The 24,767-nt window shown below is 40.9% G+C and overlaps 1 protein-coding gene across 2 annotated transcripts in view; it reads right to left on the bottom strand.

Moving 5' to 3' along the window:
- Positions 1-1,250: 1,250 nt before the first annotated feature.
- LOC106583267 (carboxy-terminal domain RNA polymerase II polypeptide A small phosphatase 2) overlaps positions 1,251-24,767 on the bottom strand; it is a 36,171-nt gene continuing 12,654 nt past the window's right edge. The window contains exons 2-8 of one of the 2 annotated variants that reach the window (XM_014167219.2): positions 21,621-21,772; positions 13,857-13,895; positions 11,701-11,802; positions 11,012-11,068; positions 5,652-5,744; positions 5,212-5,397; positions 1,251-4,952 (exon numbers count right to left, since the gene is read on the bottom strand). In XM_014167219.2, coding sequence (XP_014022694.1) covers positions 4,827-4,952; positions 5,212-5,397; positions 5,652-5,744; positions 11,012-11,068; positions 11,701-11,802; positions 13,857-13,895; positions 21,621-21,772 — 755 coding nt within the window. In that variant the 3' untranslated portion in view covers positions 1,251-4,826. The remainder of the gene's footprint in view (positions 4,953-5,211; positions 5,398-5,651; positions 5,745-11,011; positions 11,069-11,700; positions 11,803-13,856; positions 13,896-21,620; positions 21,773-24,767) is intronic. The other variant, XM_014167220.2, reaches the window with a different exon arrangement.

A 24,767-nucleotide genomic window follows, 5' to 3' on the forward strand; every position in this document is an offset into this window, starting at 1 on the left:
CTTTGACCATTCTTGATACACACAACAAACTTTTGTCTTGCCCATTCACCCTCTGAATGGCACATATACACAATCCATATCTCAATTGTCTCAAGGCTTAACAAGGCTCCCTTCATCTACACTGATTGAAGTATATTTAACAAGTGACATCAAGAAGGGATCACAGCTTTCACCTGGAGTCACCTGGTCCGTCTATATCATGGAAAGAGCTGTTTTGTACACTCAGGGTATTTTAATAGGACGTTGGGACACCACGAGCCAGAACAGCTTCAATGCACCTTGGTATAGATTCTACAAGTGTCTGGAACTCTGTCGGAGGGATGATGCACCATTCTTCCACGAGAAATTCCCTAATTTGGTGACTTGTTGATTGTGGTGGAAAACACTCTCAGGCACCACTCCAGAATCTCCCATAAGTGTTCAATTGGGTTGAGATCTGGTGACTGAGACGGCCATGGCATATGGTTCACATCGTTTTCATGATTATCAAACCATTCAGTGGCCACTCATGCCCTGTGGATGGGGCATTGTCATCCTATGGGGGCATAACCATGGTAGCCAGTATGGTCTGTATAGCATTTTTATACATGACCCTAAGCATGATGGGATGTTAATTGCTTAATTAACTCAGAATTCCCTACTTTCAATGTACTTTGTATCACTCATTTACTCAAGTGTTTCCATTATTTTGGCAGTTACCTGTAGCTTTCCATGAAATCTGATAGTTCATGCCAGACGTACATACCCGTACATATTCAATCAAATAAGCCTCATGTAACAAATTAGCAATTACATTTTTTGTTTACCAAATTTGACACTCATTGACCTCCATACAAAAATTCCTCACTTCGTAGGCTTATTTTCATGGACAGATTTTGGGCGGACTAAAACCTCTCACGTCATCACTCCCTCTCTGCTATTGCCCAAAATGTAACATGGCCACTGATTCTTAACACATGTTCATCACATATCATGATGTCATAATGTAATGAATGTCCCTAAATGCCTTGATTTCGTTCCAAATGAAACCCTATTCACTACATAGTGCACTACTGCTGACCACTGCCACCATAGTCAAAAAAGTGCACTATATAGAGAAAACGGTGCCATTTGGGATGCCCCTCTGAATTTGACTTTCTGATTCAACTATATTATTTGTGGAATGCAAATCTGTGTGATTAGGAATCATGAGGTCTAATGTTTGCTGCTCTCTGGAGATGCGGACACAAATGCACTACAGTAGACACACATGCACTAATCAATGTTTTTATTCCATCTTTGAAAAACAACTTTCAGAATTGCTAATTTAACAAAAAAGCCAAAATATAATGCAGGAGTCTTATGTTTGTTTGATAAAATAGCTGTAAAAACAGTATTTTGAACTCCAGACGTGCACGATAGTAATGTTTTATAATTTTTGCATTATACTGTATGTATTACTGCATAGTTTCTACGCAAAATTTGAAGTTTGTTCATTGTACACAACCTGACCCAACCCCACAATCAACCCAACAGAGTCCAGTTAACAAAAAACTAAAATGGAGAAATGATTTTATCCAAACAGATATCTCATCCATCACTTATCAGAAGAATACTAGACTGGTCACCATGACAATCTATCCAATAGATTGATCAATATATACATAAAAACAAAGCTGCATCAATCAATTGTACCCTCGGACTCATGTTTCATTTTGTTCCGATTGGTTGGCATCTAAGAATCCATACAGGAAGTAAGCCAACTGAACACTGAAAATAGATCTCCATATTTTACATAGGCCAAAATATTTAAAATTGGAATAATTCATTTCCAAAACAAGAGAACACCGAAAGCTTTTTAGAGCTACATTTCTATCCATTCTTTGCTTTTAATATTTCAAAAATATTGTGACTTTGTATAGATATGGCTTTCATATAAAAAAAAATAATAATTACAAAGAATTCTCTTGATAAGTCAAATTCTTTTTTTTTTAACAGGTGGACTGTTTAGGATACATTTCTCTCCAGTTCTTTACATTCTTTCTTTCCAGGACTTTGAGAAAATAAAGTGTTGTATGAGTAAGATAAAATCAATAGTATGATAATTATCCTAGCATCATTCAGATGCTTAGCGATCATGAAATCTTGTATTTCTCACTAACAGTAAACTATATTTGAAACAAACACAGGACATGTCTGATGTCGCTTTGGTTGAGGGCCATAAGCATCCCTTTAATGGGCATTACATATTAACTCACAATCAGGGACGACCGTTAACTCCTTCCGAAAGTTATCCAAAACATTACTAATTAGGGTTCGACACGTCACCTCTGATGTGAATGTCAATATATTTCATTACATGTAGTCATTTCATGTCAGCAGACATTATGACTGAATATCCCAGGTATCATGTGTGGGCCTCTAACCTAATCACCATTACTGACAATTAAGTGATGCATGTTTAAAGCAACAAGACTGGTTCTTTCGACTAGAAGAAGGGAAAGTGAAGCAGAAAACGCTTTAATAGAAATTTGTGAATATTTGGTTCCCCACCCTGCCCCCCCTCCCCTCCAACCCACCCACCTCCACAAAATAAAAGTGTTGAGCTTCCGTAAAAATGAATGTCTAACCCCACTTTACCTTTAGTGTTTCAGACATAACAATAAGACAGTCAGGTCATGCTCTGTGCACCCTCTACCACATCCCACCACCAGAAGAGACAACTTAACATCCCATACAGCACTACTATATAGGGAATAGAGTGCTATTTGGGACATAGCCAGAGATTAAAATGCTTACAAATATCTAAAGAACATAAACTATAGATTGGGAGACATGGAGTAGGCCTAAACGGACATATTTCTCTGACAGTATGGGTGTGGGGTCCACAACATCATAACACACGGCCCCTTCTTTGAAATCAAATGAAACAGTGGAGTAGGATTACTTGGTAAAGAGTTTTATGGATACTGAATTTCAGCCAAATACGAGAGACAGGGTAACAGTTACAAAATGGTAAAATATAAAATGGGGATGGAGACCCTTCGTGCTTTATTCCAAAGCTTCTATTGCAGAAAGAAACCTTAGGCACTTCATAGTGTAATAGTATGAGAAGGCGCTTTATCTTGTGAATAAAACCACAAAACAAATCTCTTTGGGATGCAGTGACTAGTCTGGCTTGGGTATGTCTGTGTGTGCTAAATTACAACTTGAACAGTAGAACATCTCTTGCTAAATCCATCCAGTTTATGGCACCACAAAACCGCTGCCACCCCACAATGTGTACAACACCTGAGATATGGCAGTGAGTACCGTAGATCTTCTAGAACAACAGGCAATAACGCAAAGATCATTTTCCAGACATACTTTTAAGTCTCAGTAACGTAGAAACATCTCACCAAAAATATAATACATTTTTAAATAATGACTTGGCAAAGTATGGAGAAAGGGCTAAAGGTGGGGGCTAAACTAGTGTGCATTGTGTTCACTCTTAGCAGCTTATACAAGTCCCCCAAGCTAACCAAATAATATGGCACCCAGAAGGCTTGACACAAAATGTGAATAATTTTAAAACAAGGCCTTGGTTTATCCACTATGGCATCCTTAGAAGACTAAATACCAGCAGAGAATCACTCCAAATTTGCAACACGAAGTCTAAATCAGTCTGTTCATTTAAAAGTATATATATATATTATATATAGTTGAGGTGAATCAGCTCAAGTATCCTGTACCTGATGCATCTCAGGGTGAATCGGCATAAAGGCAGGGTTTGTTACACCACTGCATTTACACGATGGGTGTGACCCCTTGGATTGTAATGATCCCTATTGGCTGAGGATATCTTAAGCAAATGAGAATGGAGGATTTCATGTAACTACAACATACAGAGGCTGTTAATGTATGGCTGTTCTTCCTCAACATCCCAGACATTACAAAATTCATCATCTGTACTTCTAACCAACATATCCAACATTTAAAAGACATCTTAAAAATGTATAGAAAAGCGTAAAGATTGAAAAAGAACAACCATTTTCTACAAGGAACAAAGCTTTTTTTCCTTCTTTAAAAACCCAACAAAAACAGATTTCATTATTTTGTTCTTATACAGAAGGCACAAAGATGGAGATCTCTTGCTCCCCATGTAAGGTCTGGTCAAATGAGGTCATATCATCTTATGTACTGTCATGTCTAGTTATGTCATGACGGCCTTGGATCAGAAAAACCACCTGTTCAACTTCCAAAATGAATTTCCTGAAGGAATCAATCCATTCAGGAGAGAAAAGTCCTTAAACACATCCTTTATAGAGGCTGTTGTACTAACAAATTGAAATTAAATCACTATGTGGATTTTGTAGTTTCCTTACAATGCTTTAGAGTCCTTCGTCAACGTGTTTCTACTGAGATTATTGTCGAAGCAGAGAGGTGAAGTGCAGAGTACATTGTTTGGTGTCACAATTAGTGCTATAAAATCAAAGTCTTGTTTTTGGAGAAACAAAGACCTGGCCAGTCAGTTTGAATGATTGGAGTAATAGTATGTGTTTGAGTTCCAATTTTAAAATGAGAAAAGAGTGAGCCACTTTGCATTGTGTTTGTTGGATTGTTTCCAGAACAGCAGTTTTGCAGCACCAGCTAACATACTGAGAAGGAGGACAGTAGGAGCTGTGGACAGCCGTCCAAACACACAGTTCAGGGGCCAAACATTAAACACACCGCCGAGTGTGTCTAGGATACTAACACCGCACACAGAGTGCGTGTATGTAAGTAAGGTTTTGGCTTTTTCCGTCGGTTGATGGGTGTGGTCTGGCTGAGAGGGGGAGGTTCTGGCTTGTCAGAGGGGGCGTGTCGTGTCAGGGGGCTCGTAGCTGCTGCAGCTTGGCATAGACGTCATCCGCCTCACTCAGCTCCTCAAAGACGGGTAGGAGGCTCAGCAGCTCAGTATCCTCCAGGTCGTCAAACCAGGACACCACAGGCACCTGAGGACACACACAATCAGAATAAAGCATTTACATTTTAGAGAAGGCTATGAATGAAGGAAAGACCCTTTCCTGCCACTCTGCAGTTGGGAAACATTGATTTCCACAGTTTAGACAAAACACACATTCAGAAAATAAAATTGGCATCATCAAATAGCTTAAAACAGGGAGATCACCTCAGTGATTCAACATTGGGACAGGACAGTAAGTCCTTTGGAGTACAGCTCAGAGAAAGATTGGGCTAGGCAGCAGCACTCACAGCATTCTCAGGATGGAAGATGTAGGAGGCGGGGGAGTTGTCCAGGATAAGGGTCTTGTTGAGCTGGCGGCCCAGGCGGCTCAGGTCCTTGACGTAGCAGCCCTGGTGGAACACACAGGACTCCCGAAAGAGACGCGTCCCGAACACACCACACTGATCCAGCAGGTCTGTCACTGGGTCTGCATACTGCAGGGGAGACGGGGGAAGGAGGGAGAAGAGAAAGGGGATAAGACATAAAGATAGAAACAGAAAGGTAGAGGGCCAGGCACGGATGTAGGACAGAGAGTAGTGTGTAAGGGAGAGTGGTATGTTGGGTGGTAGACGTCTGAACATAGCTGGAATTGCTACTTTTTCCAACAGGCATATATCACCACCACCAGGGGGAGCAAATGGAATAAATAACAGTTAATTCTCCAAATCAACAGTAAAAGCAATGTTACCTTCGCAAGACTTGCAGTGAAGAGAACACACTCAAACAGCTCTCCCATCCTCTGGAGGAACTGGTCTACATGTGGCCTCTTCAGGACGTAAACCTGGGACACATCACAGCACGGCTATAAGCATCTGGCTAGGAAAATCAAGTACAGCTATCTAACAGCGACCATCTATGAACACTAGTCTATGGACTAACTGACTGGAGCAACTACACACACAACTCCAGTCCCTAAGGACCACAGTATCTATTGATCTTCAATCTGATCAACCTTATTTACTGGCTAGTGACAAGTCTACTCACCTGGCTTAAAAAGGCTAATGTTTTGGATAATTGAAAAGGCAACAGTGGGGGGAAAAACAGAGGCTGGTGAGCACAAGTGGATCCATCTTTCATCCACTCAACAACCTGGTTCAACATTTCAGAAAATAATAGAACGGGAACATAAAAAACATAACAGAACATGAATGTTAAAATAAGGGTTAGAACTCATTTCTGGTTTGGTTTGCCTGTTCTTTCCTTCTCATTCTGTCTGTGGGTTAGGGAAAGCGTGCAAGTGTATGTGTGGTTGTCCCAGAGGGCCATGTTGGAAGAGATCAGCCGCCTCCTGAAACAAGTAATCGAGAATAGGCCGTGCTGGTGGAAACCAGCCTATCCTGGATTACTTGAACCAGGCTGAGGCCAGGGAGCTGTGGTCAGTGTCCCAGGATGAGGAGGTCGGAGTGGGGAGAGGGAGGCCTCGCTGATCCTTGGCTTAACTGTACTATACAGCTTTAAAATGTAGTATATTCATCTTTGACCAAGGAAGAGAACACATTTATACAACAAATGTTCCATTTACAAATGACTTGTTTTCAAATGTTATTTCATGTATTCATTTAAAAAAGTGTTACATTTCGGAAGCAGTAGTGCTACTCCAATGGGCTGCAAAGTCTAAAAATAACCACAGGGAGGCTGATTATTTGGCATAGACATACACAGCCGTTTAAAATATTGGAGTCAATTAGCAATGTCCTTGTTTTTGAAAGAAAAACATTTTTTGTCCATTAAAATAACATCAAATTGATTGGAAATACAGTGTAGACACTGTTAATGTTGTAAATGACTATTGTCAAACGGGAATGTTTTCATGTAATATCTACATAGGCGTACAGAGGCCCGTTATCAGCAACCATCACTCATGTGTTCCAATGGCATGTTGTGTTAGCTAATCCAAGTTTATCATTTTAAAAGGCTAATTGATCATTAGAAAACCCTTTTGAAATTATGAAAACTGTTGTCCTGATTAAAGAAGCAATAAAACTGGCCTTCTTTAGACTAGTTGAGAATCTGGAGCATCAGCATTAATGGGTTCGACTACAGGCTCAAAATGGCCAGAAACAAAGAACTTTCTTCTGAAAATCGTCAGTCTATTCTTGTTCTGAGAAATGAAGGCTATTCCATGCGAGAATTTGCCAAGAAACTGAAGATCTCGTACAACGCTGTGTACTACTCCCTTCACAGAACAGCGCAAACTGGCTCTAACCAGAATAGAAAGAGGAGTGGGAGGCCCCAGTGCACAACTGAGCAAGAGGACAAGTACATTAAAGTGTCTAGTTTGAGAAACAGATAGATAGTTAAATAGTACCCGCAAAACACCAGTCTCAACGTCAACAGTGAAGAGGCGACTCCGGGATGCTGGCCTTCCTAGGCAGAGTTCCTCAGTCCAGTGTCTGTGTTCTTTTGCCCATCTTAATCTTTTCTTTTCATTGGCCAGTCTGAGATTAGGCTTTTTCTTTGCAACTCTGCCTAGAAGGCCAGCATCCCGGAGTCGCCTCTTAACTGTCCTCCATTGGAACACAGGAGTGATGGTTGCTGATAATGGGCCTCTGTATGCCTATGTAGATATTCCATAAAAAGCAGTTTCCAGCTACAATAGTCATTTACAACATTAACAATGTCTACACTGTATTTCTGAGCAATTTGAAGTTATTTTAACGGACAAATGTGCTTTTCTTTCAAAAACAAGGAAAATTCTAAGTGACCCAAAACTTTTGAACGGTAGTGTGTGTACACACAGACACACACTCTACCAGTCAAACGTTTGGACACCTACTCATTCAAGGGTTTATCTTTATTTTTTACAATTTTATACATTGTAGAATAATAGTGAAGACATCAAAACTATAAAATAACATGTATTCATGTAGTAAGCAGATAAGTGTTAAACAAATGAAAATATATTTTATATTTGAGATTCTTCAAAGTAGCCACCCTTTGCCTTGATGACAGTTTTACATGCTCTTGGCATTCTCTGAACCAGCTTCATGAGGTAGTCACCTGGAATGCATTTCAATGAACAGGTGTGCCTTGATAATTTGTGGAATTTCTATCCTTAATGCGTTTGAGCCAGTTGTGTTGTGACAAGGTAGGGGTGGTATACAGAAGATAGCCCTATTTGGTAAAAGACCAAAGGTCAGTCAACATGGAACATTTCAAGAACTTTGAAGGTTTCTTTAAGTGCAGTCGCAAAAACCATCAAGCGCTATGATGAAACTGGCTCTCAAGAGGACCGTCACAGGAAAGGACGACCCAGAGTTACCTCAGCTGCAGAGGATTAAGTTCATGAGAGTTACGAGCCTCAGAAATCACAGATCAAATAAATTCTTCAGAGTTCAAGTAACAGACATCTCAACATCAACTGTTCAGAGGAGACTGTGTGAATCAGGCCTTCATCATTGAATTTCTGCAAAGAAACCACTATTACAGGACACCAATAAGAAGAAGAGACTTGCTTGGGCCAAGAAATACATGCTGTCCTTTGGTCTGATGAGTCCAAATTTGAGATTTTTGGTTCCAACCACCGTGTCTTCGTGACACGCAGAGTAGGTGAACAAATGATCTCCACTTGTGTGGTTCCCACCATGAAGCATGGAGGAGGTGATGTGATAGTGCTTTGCTGGTGACACTGTCAGTGATTTATGTTGAATTCAAGGCACACTTAACCAGCATCGCTACCACAGCATTTTGCAGCGATAGGCCATCCCATCTGGTTTGCGCTTAGTGGGACTATCATTTGTTTTTCAACAGGACAATGACCCACACCTTACACACCTCCAGGCTTTGTAAGGGCTATTTGACCAAGAACGAGAGTGATGGAATGCTGCATCAGATGACCTGGCCTCCACAATCACCCGACCTCAACCCAATTGAGATGGTTTGGGATGAGTTGGACCGCAGAGTGAAGGAAAAGCAGCCAACAAGTGCTCAGCATATGTGGGAACCCCTTCAAGACTGTTGGAAAAGCATTCCAGGTGAAGCTGGTTGAGAGAATGCCAAGAGTGTGCAAAGCTGTCATGGCAAATGGTGGCTACTTTAAAGAATTTAACCGTTTTTTTTGGTTACTACATGATTCCATATATGTTATTTCATAGTTTTGATGTCTTCTAATATTCAACAACGTAGAAAATATTAAAAATGAAGAAAAACACTTGAATGAGTAGATTTGTCTAAACTTTTGACTGGTACCACACACACACACACACACACACACACACACACACACACACACACACACACACACACACACACACACACACACACACACACACACACACACACACACACACACACACACATATATACAGTTGAAGTCAGAAGTTTACATACACTTAGGTTGGAGTCATTAAAACTTGTTTTTCAACCACTCCACAAATTTCTTGTTAACAAACTATATAGTTTTGGAAAGTCGGTTAGGACATCTACTTTGTGCATGACAAGTCATTTTTCCAACAATTGTTTACAGACAGATTATTTCACTTATAATTCACTGTATCACAATTTCAGTGGGTCAGAAGTTTACATACACTAAGTTGACTGTGACTTTAAACAGCTTGGAAAATTCCAGAAAATTATGTCATGCTTTAGAAGCTGCTGATAGGCTAATTGACATCATTTGAGTCAATTGGAGGTGTACCTGTGGATGTATTTCAAGGCCTACCTTCAAACTCAGTGCCTCTTTGCTTGACATCATGGGAAAATCAAAAGAAATCAGCCAAGACCTCAGAAAAAAACATTGTAGACCTCCACAAGTCTGGTTCATCCTTGGGAGCAATTTCCAAACGCCCGCAGGTACCACAATCATCTGTACAAACAATAGTATGCAAGTATAAACACCATGGGACCACGCAGCCGTCGTACCGCTCAGGAAGGAGACATGTTCTGTCTCCTAGAGATGAACGTACTTTGGTGCGAAAAGTCCACATCAATCCCAGAATAACAGCAAAGGACCTTGTGAAGATGCTGGAGGAAACAGGTACAAAAGTATCTATATCCACAGTAAAACGAGTCCTATATCGACATAACCTGAAAGGCCGCTCAGCAAGGAAGAAGCCACTGCTCCAAAACCGCCATTAAAAAAAAGCCAAACTACGGTTTACAACTGCACATGGAGAAATGTCCTCTGGTCTGATGAAACAAAAATAGAACTGTTTGGCCATAATGACCATCGTTATGTTTGGAGGAAAAAGGGGAGGCTTGCAACCCGAAGGACACCATCCCAACTGTGAAGCATGGGGGTGGCAGCATCATGTTGCGGGGGTGTTTTACTCCAGGAGGGACTGGTGCATTTCACAAAATAGATGGCATCATGAGGAAAGGAAAATTATGTGGATATATTGAAACAACATCTCAAGACATCAGTCAGGAAGTTAAGCTTGGTCGCAAATGGGTCTTCCAAATGGACAATGACCCCAAGCATACTTCCAAAGTTGTGGAAAAATGGCCACTCAAAGGTATTTGAGTGGCCATCACAAAGCCCTGACGTCAATCCCAAGGAAAATTTGTGGGCAGAACTGAAAAAGTGTGTGCGAGCAAGGATGCCTACAAACCTGACTCAGTTACAACAGCTCTGTCAGGAGGAATGGGCCAAAATGCACCCAACTTATTGTGGGAAGCTTATGGAAGGCTACCCGAAACATTTGACCCAAGTTAAACAATTTAAAGGCAATGCTACCAAATACTAATTGAGTGTATGTAAACTTCTGACCCACTGGGAATGTGAGGAAAGAAATAAAAGTTGAAATAAATAATTCTACTATTATCCTGACATTTCACATTCTTAAAATAAAGTGGTGATCCTAACTGACCTAAGACAGGGAATTTTTACTAGGATTAAATGTCAGGAATTGTGAAAAACTGAGTTTAAATGTATTTTGCTAAGGTGTATGTAAACTTCCGACTTCAACTGTACACCTATCTACACACACACACACACACACACACACACACACACACACACACACACACACACACACACACACACACACACACACACACACATCTATCTATACACACACGTGTGTTGATCTAAATGCCATTGTCAGTTACCTGGTGTGTTGTTCCTTCAATCTCCACAGGTACAATGAAGTCAGCATTACTGATGGGCTACAGCATTAGGAGGAGAAGACAACCGTTTATCATCAGTTTTCAGATAAAATATAATCAGTTGCAGTGACACACGCAAAAGACAAACGTATACATTAACAGAAAAGGTTAGATATTCTGATTAGGAGATGCATCTAAAAGCATAGCAAAGTTTAAATAAGGAAAAAACTAACCCTCCCACCCGCTCAACTAACCCTCCCACCATCCAAATCATGCCTTGTTATGAGAAACATGTTAACTATGGGGAACGTGGACAACAGTGATTTGTCTGCCAGTGACCATTGGTTTGTTGATTAAATGTGTTGACAGCATCAGCAGCTCCCGTTTCACAGCCAGTGTAAAGAGCTACCTGATCCAGCTAACAGCGGTCCATTACCACTTACAGTCTAATAGTGGGATATAGAAGTGAGACTGGACACAAACAAAGAGGACTAGCCGATCAAAAGATTACAGCTTGTTGTTGCAAATGAGTAAAGTAAGAGCTATGGATCATGCTATTATATATAATCAACTGCCCTGGTCTGCATAGGATCAAAACAAGATGTCTTCGAATTCTTGGTACGTGGTGAGATAATAGGTCAAATAATGTTTTCTAATAGCACTGTTTCTTATTAACAGTGTATGTGTATTACCTTGAAGGAGCTGTGCACCAATGTCTCATCCAGGTCAATGACCACACAGATCTTGCCCTCATCCTGGGAGGTTACCTCGGGCAGTAGACTTGTCCCTGGAACCTGAGAGGAGCGGAACAGGGGAAGGGTAGGAAGAGAGTAGAGAAGTAGAAGATAAAGGAGTAGTAGAGGAGGAGGAGTAGAGTAGTAGAGGAGGACAATTAGAGGAGGAGTAGAGGGTAGAAGAGTAGAGGATAGAAGATTAGAGGAGTATAGGAGGAGTAAAGGATGAGTAGAGGAGGATAGAAGATTAGAGGAGCAGAGGAGGAGTAGAGGAGGATAGGAGATTAGAGGAGTATAGGAGGAGTAAAGGATGAGTAGAGGAGGATAGAAGATTAGAGGAGTAGAGGATGAGTAGAGGAGGATAGAAGATTAGAGGAGTATAGGAGGAGTAAAGGATGAGTAGAGGAGGATAGAAGATTAGAGGAGTAGAGGAGGAGTAGAGGAGGATAGAAGATTAGAGGAGTAGAGGAGGAGTAGAGGAGGATAGAAGATTAGAGGAGTAGAGGAGGAGTAGAGGAGGATAGAAGATTAGAGGAGTAGAGGATGAGTAGTGGAGGTTAGAAGATTAGAGGAGTATAGGAGTAGAGGATGAGTAGAGGAGGATAGAAGATTAGAGGAGTATAGGAGTAGAGGATGAGTAGAGGAGGATAGAAGATTAGAGGAGTATAGGAGTAGAGGATGAGTAGAGGAGGATAGAAGATTAGAGGAGTATAGGAGTAGAGGATGAGTAGAGGAGGATAGAAGATTAGAGGAGGATAGGAGGAGTAAAGGATGAGTAGAGGAGGATAGAAGATTAGAGTAGAGGATGAGTAGAGGAGGTTAGAAGATTAGAGGAGGGTAGAAGAGTATAGGAGGAGTAAAGGATGAGTAGAGGAGGTTAGAGGATTAGAGGAGGGTAGAAGAGTATAGGAATATAGGAGGAGTAGAGGAGGGTAGAAGAGTAAAGGAGGAGTAAAGGATGAGTAGAGGAGGATAGAAGATTAGAGGAGGGTAGAAGAGTATAGGAGGAGTAGAGGAGGGTAGAAGAGTATAGGAGGAGTATGAGGGTAGAAGATTAGAGGAGGAGTAGAGGAGGGTAGAAGAGTATAGGAGGAGTAGAGGAGGGTGGAAGAGTATAGGAGGAGTAGAGGAGGGTAGAAGAGTATAGGAGTAGAGGAGAGAGGATGATAAAAAGTGTAGAAGAGTAAATGAATTGAGGAGGAGGGTAGTGGTGGGTAGAGGCAGAGTAGAGGTGGGTAGAGTCAGGGTAGAGGTGGGTAAAGGCAGGGTAGAGGTGGGTAGTGACTTTTCCCCTACAATTTAAATGAAAGATGACACGCCCCACACTTAAAGCTGCAAGACATAATTTTTTGGGAGACCTGACCAAATTCACATAGAAAGGTCTGTCATTCTCATTGAAAGCATGTCTAAGAAGTGGTAGATCTGTACTATGTGCGCTATTTCTATGCTTCCCTTACGTTTTTGCATCATTTACATTCGGTTTTGTACACCAGCTTCAAACAGCTGAAAATACAATATTATTGGTTATGGAAAATATATTTCACAGCAGTTAAAAATGGTACAATGATTCTCTACACAATGAATGCTTGTTTTGTCACAAAATTAGAATAGTTTGCCTCATTTCAGTTTATCAACCAGGAAATGGCAGCGTGATTTCTGCATATTGCATCTTCAATGAAATATTCCAGAGGGAATCTATCATCTATTGACCTGGAACCTCCAGTGCGATTCTATACAGGAATCACATTTTTCCAGTTAGCAAAACCTTTTAGTTTGAGAATGAAGGGTTCAATGTGAGTTCCAAAATAATAACCTATCTACAGTAACAAATGGGTCATCTAAATATGTTAATGTATTTGGTCCTAGTGTATATAATTAGCCCATACACATTACAATTTTAGACACGTATCCTATTGCACAATGTCCTGTAAAAGTGAATTAATTTCCCTTTCCACCCCAAATACAATAGCTTAACTGTAACATGTCTGAAGAAAATGGATCAAAACACAGAAATGTCAGTTACAATACATAGCATCATACCAAATGTGACAGTTTAACCTAAGCCCATTGTCTCTACTCCCACAAAAACCACAGTGATATTGTCCTTTACGTACTTGATGAAACTGGTAGCGAAGGTTTTGAAGTAGATCAAGCTAAACAGAGAGATGAAAAAGACAGTTAAAGGGAAATTTCACAATTTCTCTACTTCATATTGATCATCTCCAGTACCAGCCCAACTAGTGAAAATGGCATGTTTCTATATTTTGTAGTAAGAAAGTGAGGAAGATAAGGGTTTCCAATGACAAAAACCAATTAGTATGCAATACCTACTCATAATTGGTTAAAATCACAGATGATGTCATTGAAACAATTATCTTCCTCTCTTTCTTACTACAAAACATAGAAACGCACACTTGTCACATGATGTTGGGGTGGTGCTGGAGATGAATATACATTAACTATACTGAACAAAAATATTAAAATGCAACATAAAACAATTAAATATTTTACTGAGTTACAGTTCATAAGGAATTCAGTCAATGGAAATAAATGAATAATGCCCTAATCTATGGATTTCACATGACTGGGAATACAGAAATGAATCTGTTGGTCAGATACCTTAAAAAAATGTAAGGGTGTGGATCAGAAAACCAGTCAGTATCTGGTGTGACCACCATTTGCCTCATGCAGCGTGACACATCTCCTTCGCATAGAGTTGATCAGGCTGTTGATTGTGGCCTGTGGAATATTTTCCCACTCCTCAATGGCTATGTGAAGTTGCTGGATATTGGCGGGAACTGGAACACGTCGTGCACGTTGATCCAGAGCATCCCAAACATGCTCAACGGGTGACATGTCTGGTGAGTATGCAGGCCATGGAAGAACTGGGACATTTTCAGCTTCCAGGAATTGTGTACAGCATGATCATGCTGAAACATGAGGTGATGGCGGCGGATGAATGGCACGACAATGGGCCTCAGGATCTCGTCATGGTGCATTCAAATTGCCATCGAATAAATGCAATTGGGTTCATTGTCTGTAGCTTTTGCCTGCCCATACCATAACCCCACCATGGGGCACTCTGTTCGCAACGTTGACATCAACAAACCATTCGCCAACACGACGCCATACACTTGGTCTGCAGTTGTGAGATCGGTTGGAAGTACTGCCAAATTCTCTAAAACGACGTTGGAGGCGGCTTATGTTAGAGAAATGAATCTGGCAACAGCTCTGGTGGACATTCCTGCAGTCAACACGCCAATTGCACACCCCCTAAACTTTTTGTGGCATTGTGTTGTGTGACAAAACTGAACATTTTAGTGGTCTTTTATTGTCCCCAGCACAAGGTGAACCTGTGTAATGATCATGCTGATAATCAGCTTCTTGATATGACACCTGTTATGTGGATGGATTATCTTGGCAAAGGAGAAATGCTCACTAACAGGTATGTAAACAAGTTTGTGCACAATTTGAGATAAGCTTTTTGTGCGTATGGAAAATTGTTGGGATCTTTTATTTCACCTCATAAAACATGGGAAGGAAAAGGTTATGTTACGGAGAAAATGTGCCTAATATCTGCAGCCAAAATATTTTACTCAGTATAAATGTGCTGCCGCCTACAAGGTGCTTATCTTATTCTAAACCTAGCCATTCTCTCTATGAACACTTTGGACAGAAGAACAGTGAGGTCCACACAGTCATGTTAACCTATATGATAAAGTAAAACATAACAGATAGCTTGGTGTTTATTTATTTTTGACTAATGATTAATGTGTTTGGTAAATGGTTGAAGCATCATCAGTCAAAGGGGAAGCTTAGTTAAAACCTCTACGGGATCGGTGTCCCTATAACGGGATGGTTGAGCTAACGTGCGCTTATGTGATTAGCATGAGGTTGTAAGTAACAGCAAACTTTCCAGGACATAGACATGTCTTATATGGGCAGAAAACTTCAATTCTTGTTAATCTAACTGCCCTGTCCAATTTACAGTAACTATTACAGTGAAGAAAATACCATGACATTGTTTGAGGAGTGCACAACAACAAAACGTTTACCACGGCAACTGGTTTGATACATTCACCTCTGAAGGTAAATAATGTACTTACATTCAGTATTCTTGCTCTGATTTGTCATCCTGAGGGTCCCAGAGATAATGTAATTTATCAAACAAACATATGCTACATTTTTATAGTCAAGTGTAGGAAATGGGTTCTACAGTTTGAACCCCTGCTGTCTCTGGCTCCACACCCACCCCGCCCAGCCTTCTAGATGTGTCTAAGTTAGTGTATTAGCTAATGATCCATCATGTATGACATTCCTGGGAGCGTGTAAACTTAAATGTTGTATTACCATATCATTTTTGTATGTTCTCTATAGTTATGTACTTGGAAATGTATCAATTGACCAATTCGGCACACTTGATACAAAATATTGTCCAGTATTGCAATGCTTCACTGGATCAATCTTTAACTTTGCACACACACTGCTCCCATCTAGTGGCCAAAATCTAAATTGCGCCTAAACTGCAATATTATATTATGGCCTTTCTCTTGCATTTCAAAGATGGAACAATTTTTTTTATATAAAACGCATGTTTTTTTTGTATTATCTTTTACCAGATCTAATGTGTTATATTCTCCTACACGAATTGCATATTTCCACAAACTTCAAAGTGTTAACTTTCAAATGGTATCAAGCATATGCATATCCTTGCCTCAGGTCCTGAGCTACAGGCAGTTAGATTTGGGTATGTCATTTTAGGCAGAAATTGGAAAAAAAGGGTTTGATCCCTTAACACTAGGCAGAGTTTGATCTGTTAGCCTAAGTCTAAATAGCTCACATTTAAATGCCCATTCACCAACATGCTAACTAAAACAGTGTCATCAATATACTGTGGATCTGTGAAGTGTGGTGGTAAACCTGCCTTTCAACTACGAGAAAAAACTTGCATTTGAATAATTTAATTGTCTTTATCGCCAACGTCTATCTTGGCCCAATTAAATCCATAATACTTTGAACTGGGGATTGAGTAAATTATTGTGATGTTCATGAGCAGTCGGACATCTGAACATGGTGTGGGGACATGAGTAATTAAGCCAAGTGGAACTGTAATTCAGAGAATCACAGATATTAATCTGCAGGGTAATGACATGGGACATGTCCCAAATGGCACCCTTTTCTCAATATAGTGCACTACTTTTGACTAGAGCCCTATGGGCCCTGAAGAATATGGTGCCATTTGGGCCACAGCCATGCTTACCCAAATACTAGTGTTGTACCATATAAATCAGGTCAGCTCTAATTACATTAATAGAGCCATCATGAATCAGAGTCATATTAGGCCCATTAGCCATCTTATCTTGTAATTACATGGTGCATCTAGACTACTGAACAACGTGAGTGCAGATTTAAGAAGACAGCAGCACACAATCTGAGACGATAAGAATGTAAAAGATAGTCAAATGTATCAGTCAGGGAGAAGTTATATAAATCTCCATCCAGCCTTTATTCTCCATTTACTCCGAATTATCTCAAATAACTTACCTCAAATGAAAAGTGGCATGTCCCATTAAAAGTTAAGACCAATTCTGATATAAAATCACATTATTACTAGCCACAACCTCTTGGACAGAAGTTGGTCTACTACACTAATGCTAGGTCTTTCTATAAAGTACTCAGCCAGTCTAACTTACTTTTAGGAAGTGTGTCCGGTGTTAACAGCTGTGTAGGTTGAAGATAAAAAGGTTAAGAGAAAGTATTAACTCCATGCAAAAGTGTTCGAAAATAAACAACTTTATTGGACCAGCGCTGGAGAAGAAAAAAATATATACAAATAGACATACGCTGAACAAAAATAAACACAACAATTTCTTTCCTGAGTTACTGGTCATTTAAGGAAATCAGTCAATTTAAATAAATTAGGCCTTGATCAATAGATTTCACATGACTGGACTGGGGTGGAGCCCTGTAATATAAATACCCCTCAGTACCCCACCCCCAACCCCCCTCAGACAATCCCACAGGTGAAGAAGCCGGATGTGGAGGCCCACGTGGTCTGCGGTTGTGAGGCCGGTTAGACGTACAGCCAAATTCTCTAAAACAACGTTGGAGGCTGCTTATGGTAGAGAAATTAACATTAAATTCTCTGGCAACAGCTCTGGTGGACATTCCTGCAGTCAGCATGCCAATTGCACCCTCCCTAAAAACTTGATATATCTGTGGGATTGGGTTGTCTGACAAAATTGCACATTTTAGTGGCCTTTTATTGTCCACATCACAAGGTGCACCGGTGTAATGATCATGCTGTTTAACCAGCTTCTTGATATGCCACACCTGTCAGGTGGATGGATTATCTTGGCAAAGGAGAAATGCTCACAAACAGGGATGTAAACAAATTTGTGCACAATATTTGAGAGAAATAACCTTTTTGTGCGTCTAGAACATTTCTGGGATTTTTTATTTCAGTTCATGAAACATGGGACCAACACCTTAAATGTTGCGTTTATATTAGGTATGTTAGCGGTTTACCGTTATCGGTTAGCTGACGAAAACACATTTGACCAGTCATGGTTACCGGTCTATAGTGTAATTTGCATAATTTTGTATAATTAAATTGGCTCGTGTGTATTTTTGTTAGTCGTCATGCATTCTTATTTATCACACGCGCACAGCATACAGAGCCTAGTTTGAGGAGTGGAATAGTCTACCACCTGTCAGACAGTGCAAGAGTAGCTCAAAAAGTCTAAGCTAATGGAGTGAAACCTGCATTTGTAAGCCCAGTCATTGCACAACAATTTAAATGCAATCGCGTGGTGGCCACGGTTAAAAGGAGCTATTTTTTACTCTCAATTTCAACTCATAATTAAAGCACGCCTCCCATTCGCCATTCGGGTGTATAGACTATAGCCTGCCTACCATTGACTATGAGCGCGTCACCCACCACTTTGGAATGTGAGCTTGAGGCAGTATAATTGTTTGAAACCTGAATGTTTTACTTTATTTCAAATGAGGCATGTCTTACCTTGCTTCAAAGTAGCCTTGCAAAAACCATCTACAAACATGGAGGCAATTATTCTCTAAGACTTCCTCATGCCATTAACCAGCATTTCTCTCCTGTTCTATTGGTTTTCATGTCAACTTTCTTTCATTGTACGGAAGCCCAAGGCACAATCCTAGTCATATTAGCAACCTATCATAGTTGTTGCTTTAAGATTCCCCCTATTTCCAAGTTTCTAACAGAGATTTTAATCTCTCACAACTGCTCGCATTATGTTTAGAATAGTGTTTTCTAATTGCATTTTGGCCAATGTTTGAAAATAATTTTATTAGCTGCTTCATTACAGGAGTTGCATGTTCAATAATAGGTTATAGCCTTTGAACTGTAAGACGATCGGCTTGCTATTGTTGCATGTTTCCATTAAGCTCTTCATGAAAAATGTCCGGTCCATGTATGTATGTATGCATGTATGTATGTATGTATGTATGTCATAGTATCAGCGAGGACTGGGCCTTCCCTGTGGCTCAGTTGGTAGAGCATGGTGTTTGCAACGCCAGCATGGTGTGTGCAACGCCAGGGTTGTGGGTTCGATTCCCACGGGGGGCCAGTACAAAAAATAAAAATGCATGAAATGTATGCATTCACTACTGTAAGTCGCTCTGGATAAGAGCGTCTGCTAAATGACTAAAATGTAAAATGAAGAGGCAAAGCGAGATATTTCACTTTTGCCAAAATCTGTCCAAAATAAGCCTAATACGTTTCTATGGGCTTATTTTGTGCCTAAGCTTGTCGCCTGCCTTCCCACCTTGGGCCGACTCCCGTTGTTAGGGCGGAAACATAAGCATCTTGTCATTATATACAGATCTCTAATAGTATTTTCTGTTGGTAAGGTCACTTAACAGTTTTATTAAATTTAACTGTTTGTTGACCGCTTAATGAGGGTCTGTTAGTCATCTGCATCCTTAATTTCTATTTTTTTCTGTGAATATTAATATACTGCTCAAAAAAATAAAGGGAACACTTAAACAACACATCCTAGATCTGAATGAAAGAAATAATCTTATTAAATACTTTTTTCTTTACATAGTTGAATGTGCTGACAACAAAATCACACAAAAATAATCAATGGAAATCCAATTTATCAACCAATGGAGGTCTGGATTTGGAGTCACACTCAAAATTAAAGTGGAAAACCACACTACAGGCTGATCAAACTTTGATGTAATGTCCTTAAAACAAGTCAAAATGAGGCTTAGTAGTGTGTGTGGCCTCCACGTGCCTGTATGACCTCCCTACAACGCCTGGGCATGCTCCTGATGAGGTGACGGATGGTCTCCTGAGGGATCTCCTCCCAGACCTGGACTAAAGCATCCGCCAACTCCTGGACAGTCTGTGGTGCAACGTGGCGTTGGTGGATGGAGCGAGACATGATGTCCCAGATGTGCTCAATTGGATTCAGGTCTGGGGAACGGGCGGGCCAGTCCATAGCATCAATGCCTTCCTCTTGCAGGAACTGCTGACACACTCCAGCCACATGAGGTCTAGCATTGTCTTGCATTAGGAGGAACCCAGGGCCAACCGCACCAGCATATGGTCTCACAAGGGGTCTGAGGATCTCATCTCGGTACCTTATGGCAGTCAGGCTACCTCTGGCGAGCACATGGAGGGCTGTGCGGCCCCTCAAAGAAATGCCACCCCACACCATGACTGACCCACCGCCAAACCGGTCATGCTGGAGGATGTTGCAGGCAGCAGAACGTTCTCCACGGCGTCTCCAGACTCTGTCACGTGCTCAGTGTGAACCTGCTTTCATCTGTGAAGAGCACAGGGCGCCAGTGGCGAATTTTCCAATCTTGGTGTTCTCTGGCAAATGCCAAACGTCCTGCACGGTGTTGGGCTGTAAGCACAACCCCCACCTGTGGATGTCGGGCCCTCATACCACCCTCATGGAGTCTGTTTCTGACCGTTTGAGCAGACACATGCACATTTGTGGCCTGCTGGAGGTCCTTTTGCAGGGCTCTGGCAGTGCTTCTCCTGCTCCTCCTTGCACAAAGGCGGAGGTAGCGGTCCTGCTGCTGGGTTGTTGCCCTCCTACGGCCTCCTCCACGTCTCCTGATGTACTGGCCTGTCTCCTGGGTGCGCCTCCATGCTCTGGACACTACGCTGACAGACACAGCAAACCTTCTTGCCACAGCTGGCATTGATGTGCCATCCTGGATGAGCTGCACTACCTGAGCCACTTGTGTGGGTTGTAGACTCCGTCTCATGCTACCACTAGAGTGAAAGCACCGCCAGCATTCAAAAGTGACCAAAACATCTGCCAGGAAGCATAGGAACTGAGAAGTGGTCTCAGTCCCCACCTGCAGAACCACTCCTTTATTGGGGGTGTCTTGCTAATTTCCTATAATTTCCACCTGTTGTCTATTCCATTTGCACAACAGCATGTGAAATTTATTGTCAATCAGTGTTGCTTCCTAAGTGGACAGTTTGATTTCACAGAAGTGTGATTGACTTGGAGTTACATTGTGTTGTTTAAGTGTTCCCTTTATTTTTTTGAGCAGTGTATATAAAAATATTATTTTCCACTTTGATGGAGAACTAACACAATCGTAGTGAATTTCAGCTAACTACTCAGCAAACACATTGCCTAACTGTTTTACTGTCGTTCTATTCAGAATTTTAAATGAATTATCTACAGCCACTTTACTACTTGATTTCCCCATTGCAGGTCACGGTTTCAATGCTAATCCTGTAGAATCAGCAACAGTGCTGGTCTAACCCTGTCACATGGAATTATTACGTTGTCTTAACTCGCATTTTTTCGACCTATGCATGCAGCTCTGAACCACTGGAGTGGCTGGCTGACTGGCGGTTGTGTTACCTTGTCGATCGTCCCATTGTCCTCAGGAGGGAGTAGAGTATCCTGGGCAGGGGGTGGAGGCTGAGGGGCATCCTGTGCTCGGAGGCAACAGAAAAGCGCTTTGAAGATATTCCGGCTCCGAGGCTTCTTTGGGGAAGATTTGTTCACCTGGCCTAGGGAGAGAAGGAACAAACTAATATTAACACATGGAGAAATGTGTAAATAAACTCATGGAAGGTGAAACCCCATATGGGCCATCCCAAACCTAGACTAATAAGAGATAGTGCTGTTATATGGGATTAAAGGACAAAAATGTAATCCCCTACAACCTCCCCCTTACCCCTAAACAGACATCTCTGGGACTACATTAATTTGCACTCGAGTCTTCCAGTCAATCTCAAATCAGTAACAAACACCCACAACAAGTAGGCCTACAATAACTGACACCCCTAATTGGTACTAATCCTTTTATCACCCTCTCTAATAGAGGTCGACCGATTAATCGGGAATGGCGGATTAATTAGGGCCGATTTCAAGTTTTCATAACAATCGGTATTTTTGGCCACCGATTTGCCGATTATTTTTTTTACACCTTTATTTAACTAGGCAAGTCAGATTAAGAACACATTCTTATTTTCAATGATGGCCTAGGAACGGGGGTTAACTGCCTTGTTCAGGGGGGGGATTCGGGGATTCGTTTTTGCAACCTTCCGGTTACTAGTCCAACGCTCTAACCACCTGCCTTACATTGCACTCCACGAGGAGCCTGCATGGCAGGCTGACTACCTGTTACGCGAGGGCAGCAAGAAGCCAAGGTAAGTTGCTAGCTAGCATTAATCTTATCTTATAAAAAAACGATCAATCTTAACATAATCACTAGTTAACTACACATGGTTGATGATATTACTAGTTTATCTAACGTGTCCTGCGTTGCATATAATCGATGCGGTGCCTGTTAATTTCTCATCGAATCACAGCCAACTTCGACAAACGGGTGATGATTTAACAAGCGCATTTGCGAAAAAAGCACAGTCGTTGCACCAATGTACCTAACCATAAACATCAATGCCATTCTTTAAAATCAATACGCAAGTATATATTTTTAAACCTGCATATTTAGTTAATATTGCCTGCTAACATGAAATTGTGTCACTGCCCTTGCGTTCATTGCCTGGCTCGTTGCGAACTAATTTGCCAGAATTTTACGTAATTATGACATACCATTGCACAACCTTCAATGTAACAGGAATATTTAGACTTAGGGATGCCACCCGTTAGATAAAATACGGAACGGTTCCATATTTCACTGAAAGAAAAAAACTTTTGGTTTTCGAGATGATAGTTTCCGGATTCGACCATACTAATGACCTAAGGCTCGTATTTCTGTGTGTTAATTATAATATAATAAAGTCTATGATTTGATAGAGCAGTCTGACTGAGCGGTGGTAGGCACCAGCAGGCTCGTAAGCATTCATTCAAACAGCACTTTTGTGCGTTTTGCCAGCAGCTCTTCGCAATGCATTGCGCTGTTTATGACTTCAAGCCTGTCAACTCCCAAGATTAGGCTGGTGTAACCGATGTGAAATGGCTAGTTAGTTAGCGGGTGCACGCTAATAGCGTTTCAAACTTGGAATAGTTGTTCCCCTTGCTCTACATGGGTAACGCTGCTTCGAGGGTGGCTGTTGTCGATGTGTTCCTGGTTCGAGCCCAGGTAGGAGCGAGGAGAGGGACAGAAGCTATACTGTTACACTGGCAATACTAAAGTGCCTATAAGAACAGCCAATAGTCAAAAGGTATATGAAATACAAATCGTATAGAGAGAAATATTCCTATAATAACTACAACCTAAAACTTTTTACCTGGGAATATTGAAGACTCATGTTAAAAGGAACCACCAGCTTTCATATGTTCCCATGTTCTGAGCAAGGCACTTAAACGTTAGCTTTCTTACATGGGACATATTGCACTTTTACTTTCTTCTCCAACACTTTTTTTTTGCATTATTTAAACCAAATTGAACATGTTTCATTATTTATTTGAGGCTAAATAGATTTTATTGATGTATTATATTAAGTTAAAATAAGTGTTCATTCAGTATTGTTGTAATTGTCATTATTACAAATAAATAAAAAAATAAAAAAAATCAGCTTTTTTTGGTCCTCCAATCGGTATCGGTGTTGAAAAATCATAAATCGGTCGACCTCTACTCTCTAATAACTAGTATAACCTTAGGGCTGGTTTCCCAGACACAGATTGAGCTTAGTCCTGGACTAAAAAGTTATTTCAATTAAGATTCTCCAATTAGCATGTTTTTTAGTCCAGGACTACGACAAATCTGTGTCCAGGAAACCGCCCTGGCCATAATGTGCCTTCCGTATCCCTTTCTAGAGGAGAATCCTGTTTCCACTAGAATAGATCCATCAGGCCTGGTCTTTACCAGGGCTAATAGATCAGAGCAGAGAGGAAACTGATCCTGCTCTCTGTATGGGTCTATTTCTGCATAGCCACAGTTCACTGGGCCTGATAGAAGAGGAGGGAGTCGGCTCCATTTACACACTCAGGCATCAGAGGCACAAGAGGACATAAAAACTGACTAACTCACAAAAAGCACCCTATTGCCCATGTAGTGCACTATGGGCCCTGGTCAAAGGTAGAGCACTAAATAGGGAATAGGGGGCCATTTGGGACGCAGCCAGACTCAAGAGGAGGCTACAGTCAACAAGCGCTGACAAACATATAAAAGGTGTAATATGTAGAAATCCCTCTGCCATGTCCTCATTGCTAAAATTCTAAGTTTTCCTTATTTCAGTTTGTGACAAAAAAAGGCAATGCATAGTTAAGAGAATAATTGTACCATCTAAACCGCTGTGAAATGTATTATCAATAAATAAAAATATTGTATTTTCAGCTGTTTGAAGTTGGTGTAAAAAACAATGTAAAAGTGGCTTAAACGAAACCGGAAGCATAGAAATAGAGCACATAGAACAGATCTACTGCTTCTTAGACTTGGTTTCAATGAGAATGACATCTGTAACTCACATTTCTATGTGAATTTGGTCAGGTCACCCAAAAAGTTAGATATTGCAGCTTTAATGACAGTTAATGTATTTTATTAGACAAATGCCGACTATACCAGGCGTTAGGGTTGGGCAGTATCCAGATTTTCAC

Source organism: Salmo salar, chromosome ssa22, assembly GCF_905237065.1.
Source record: "Salmo salar chromosome ssa22, Ssal_v3.1, whole genome shotgun sequence".
NCBI lineage: Eukaryota > Metazoa > Chordata > Actinopteri > Salmoniformes > Salmonidae > Salmo > Salmo salar.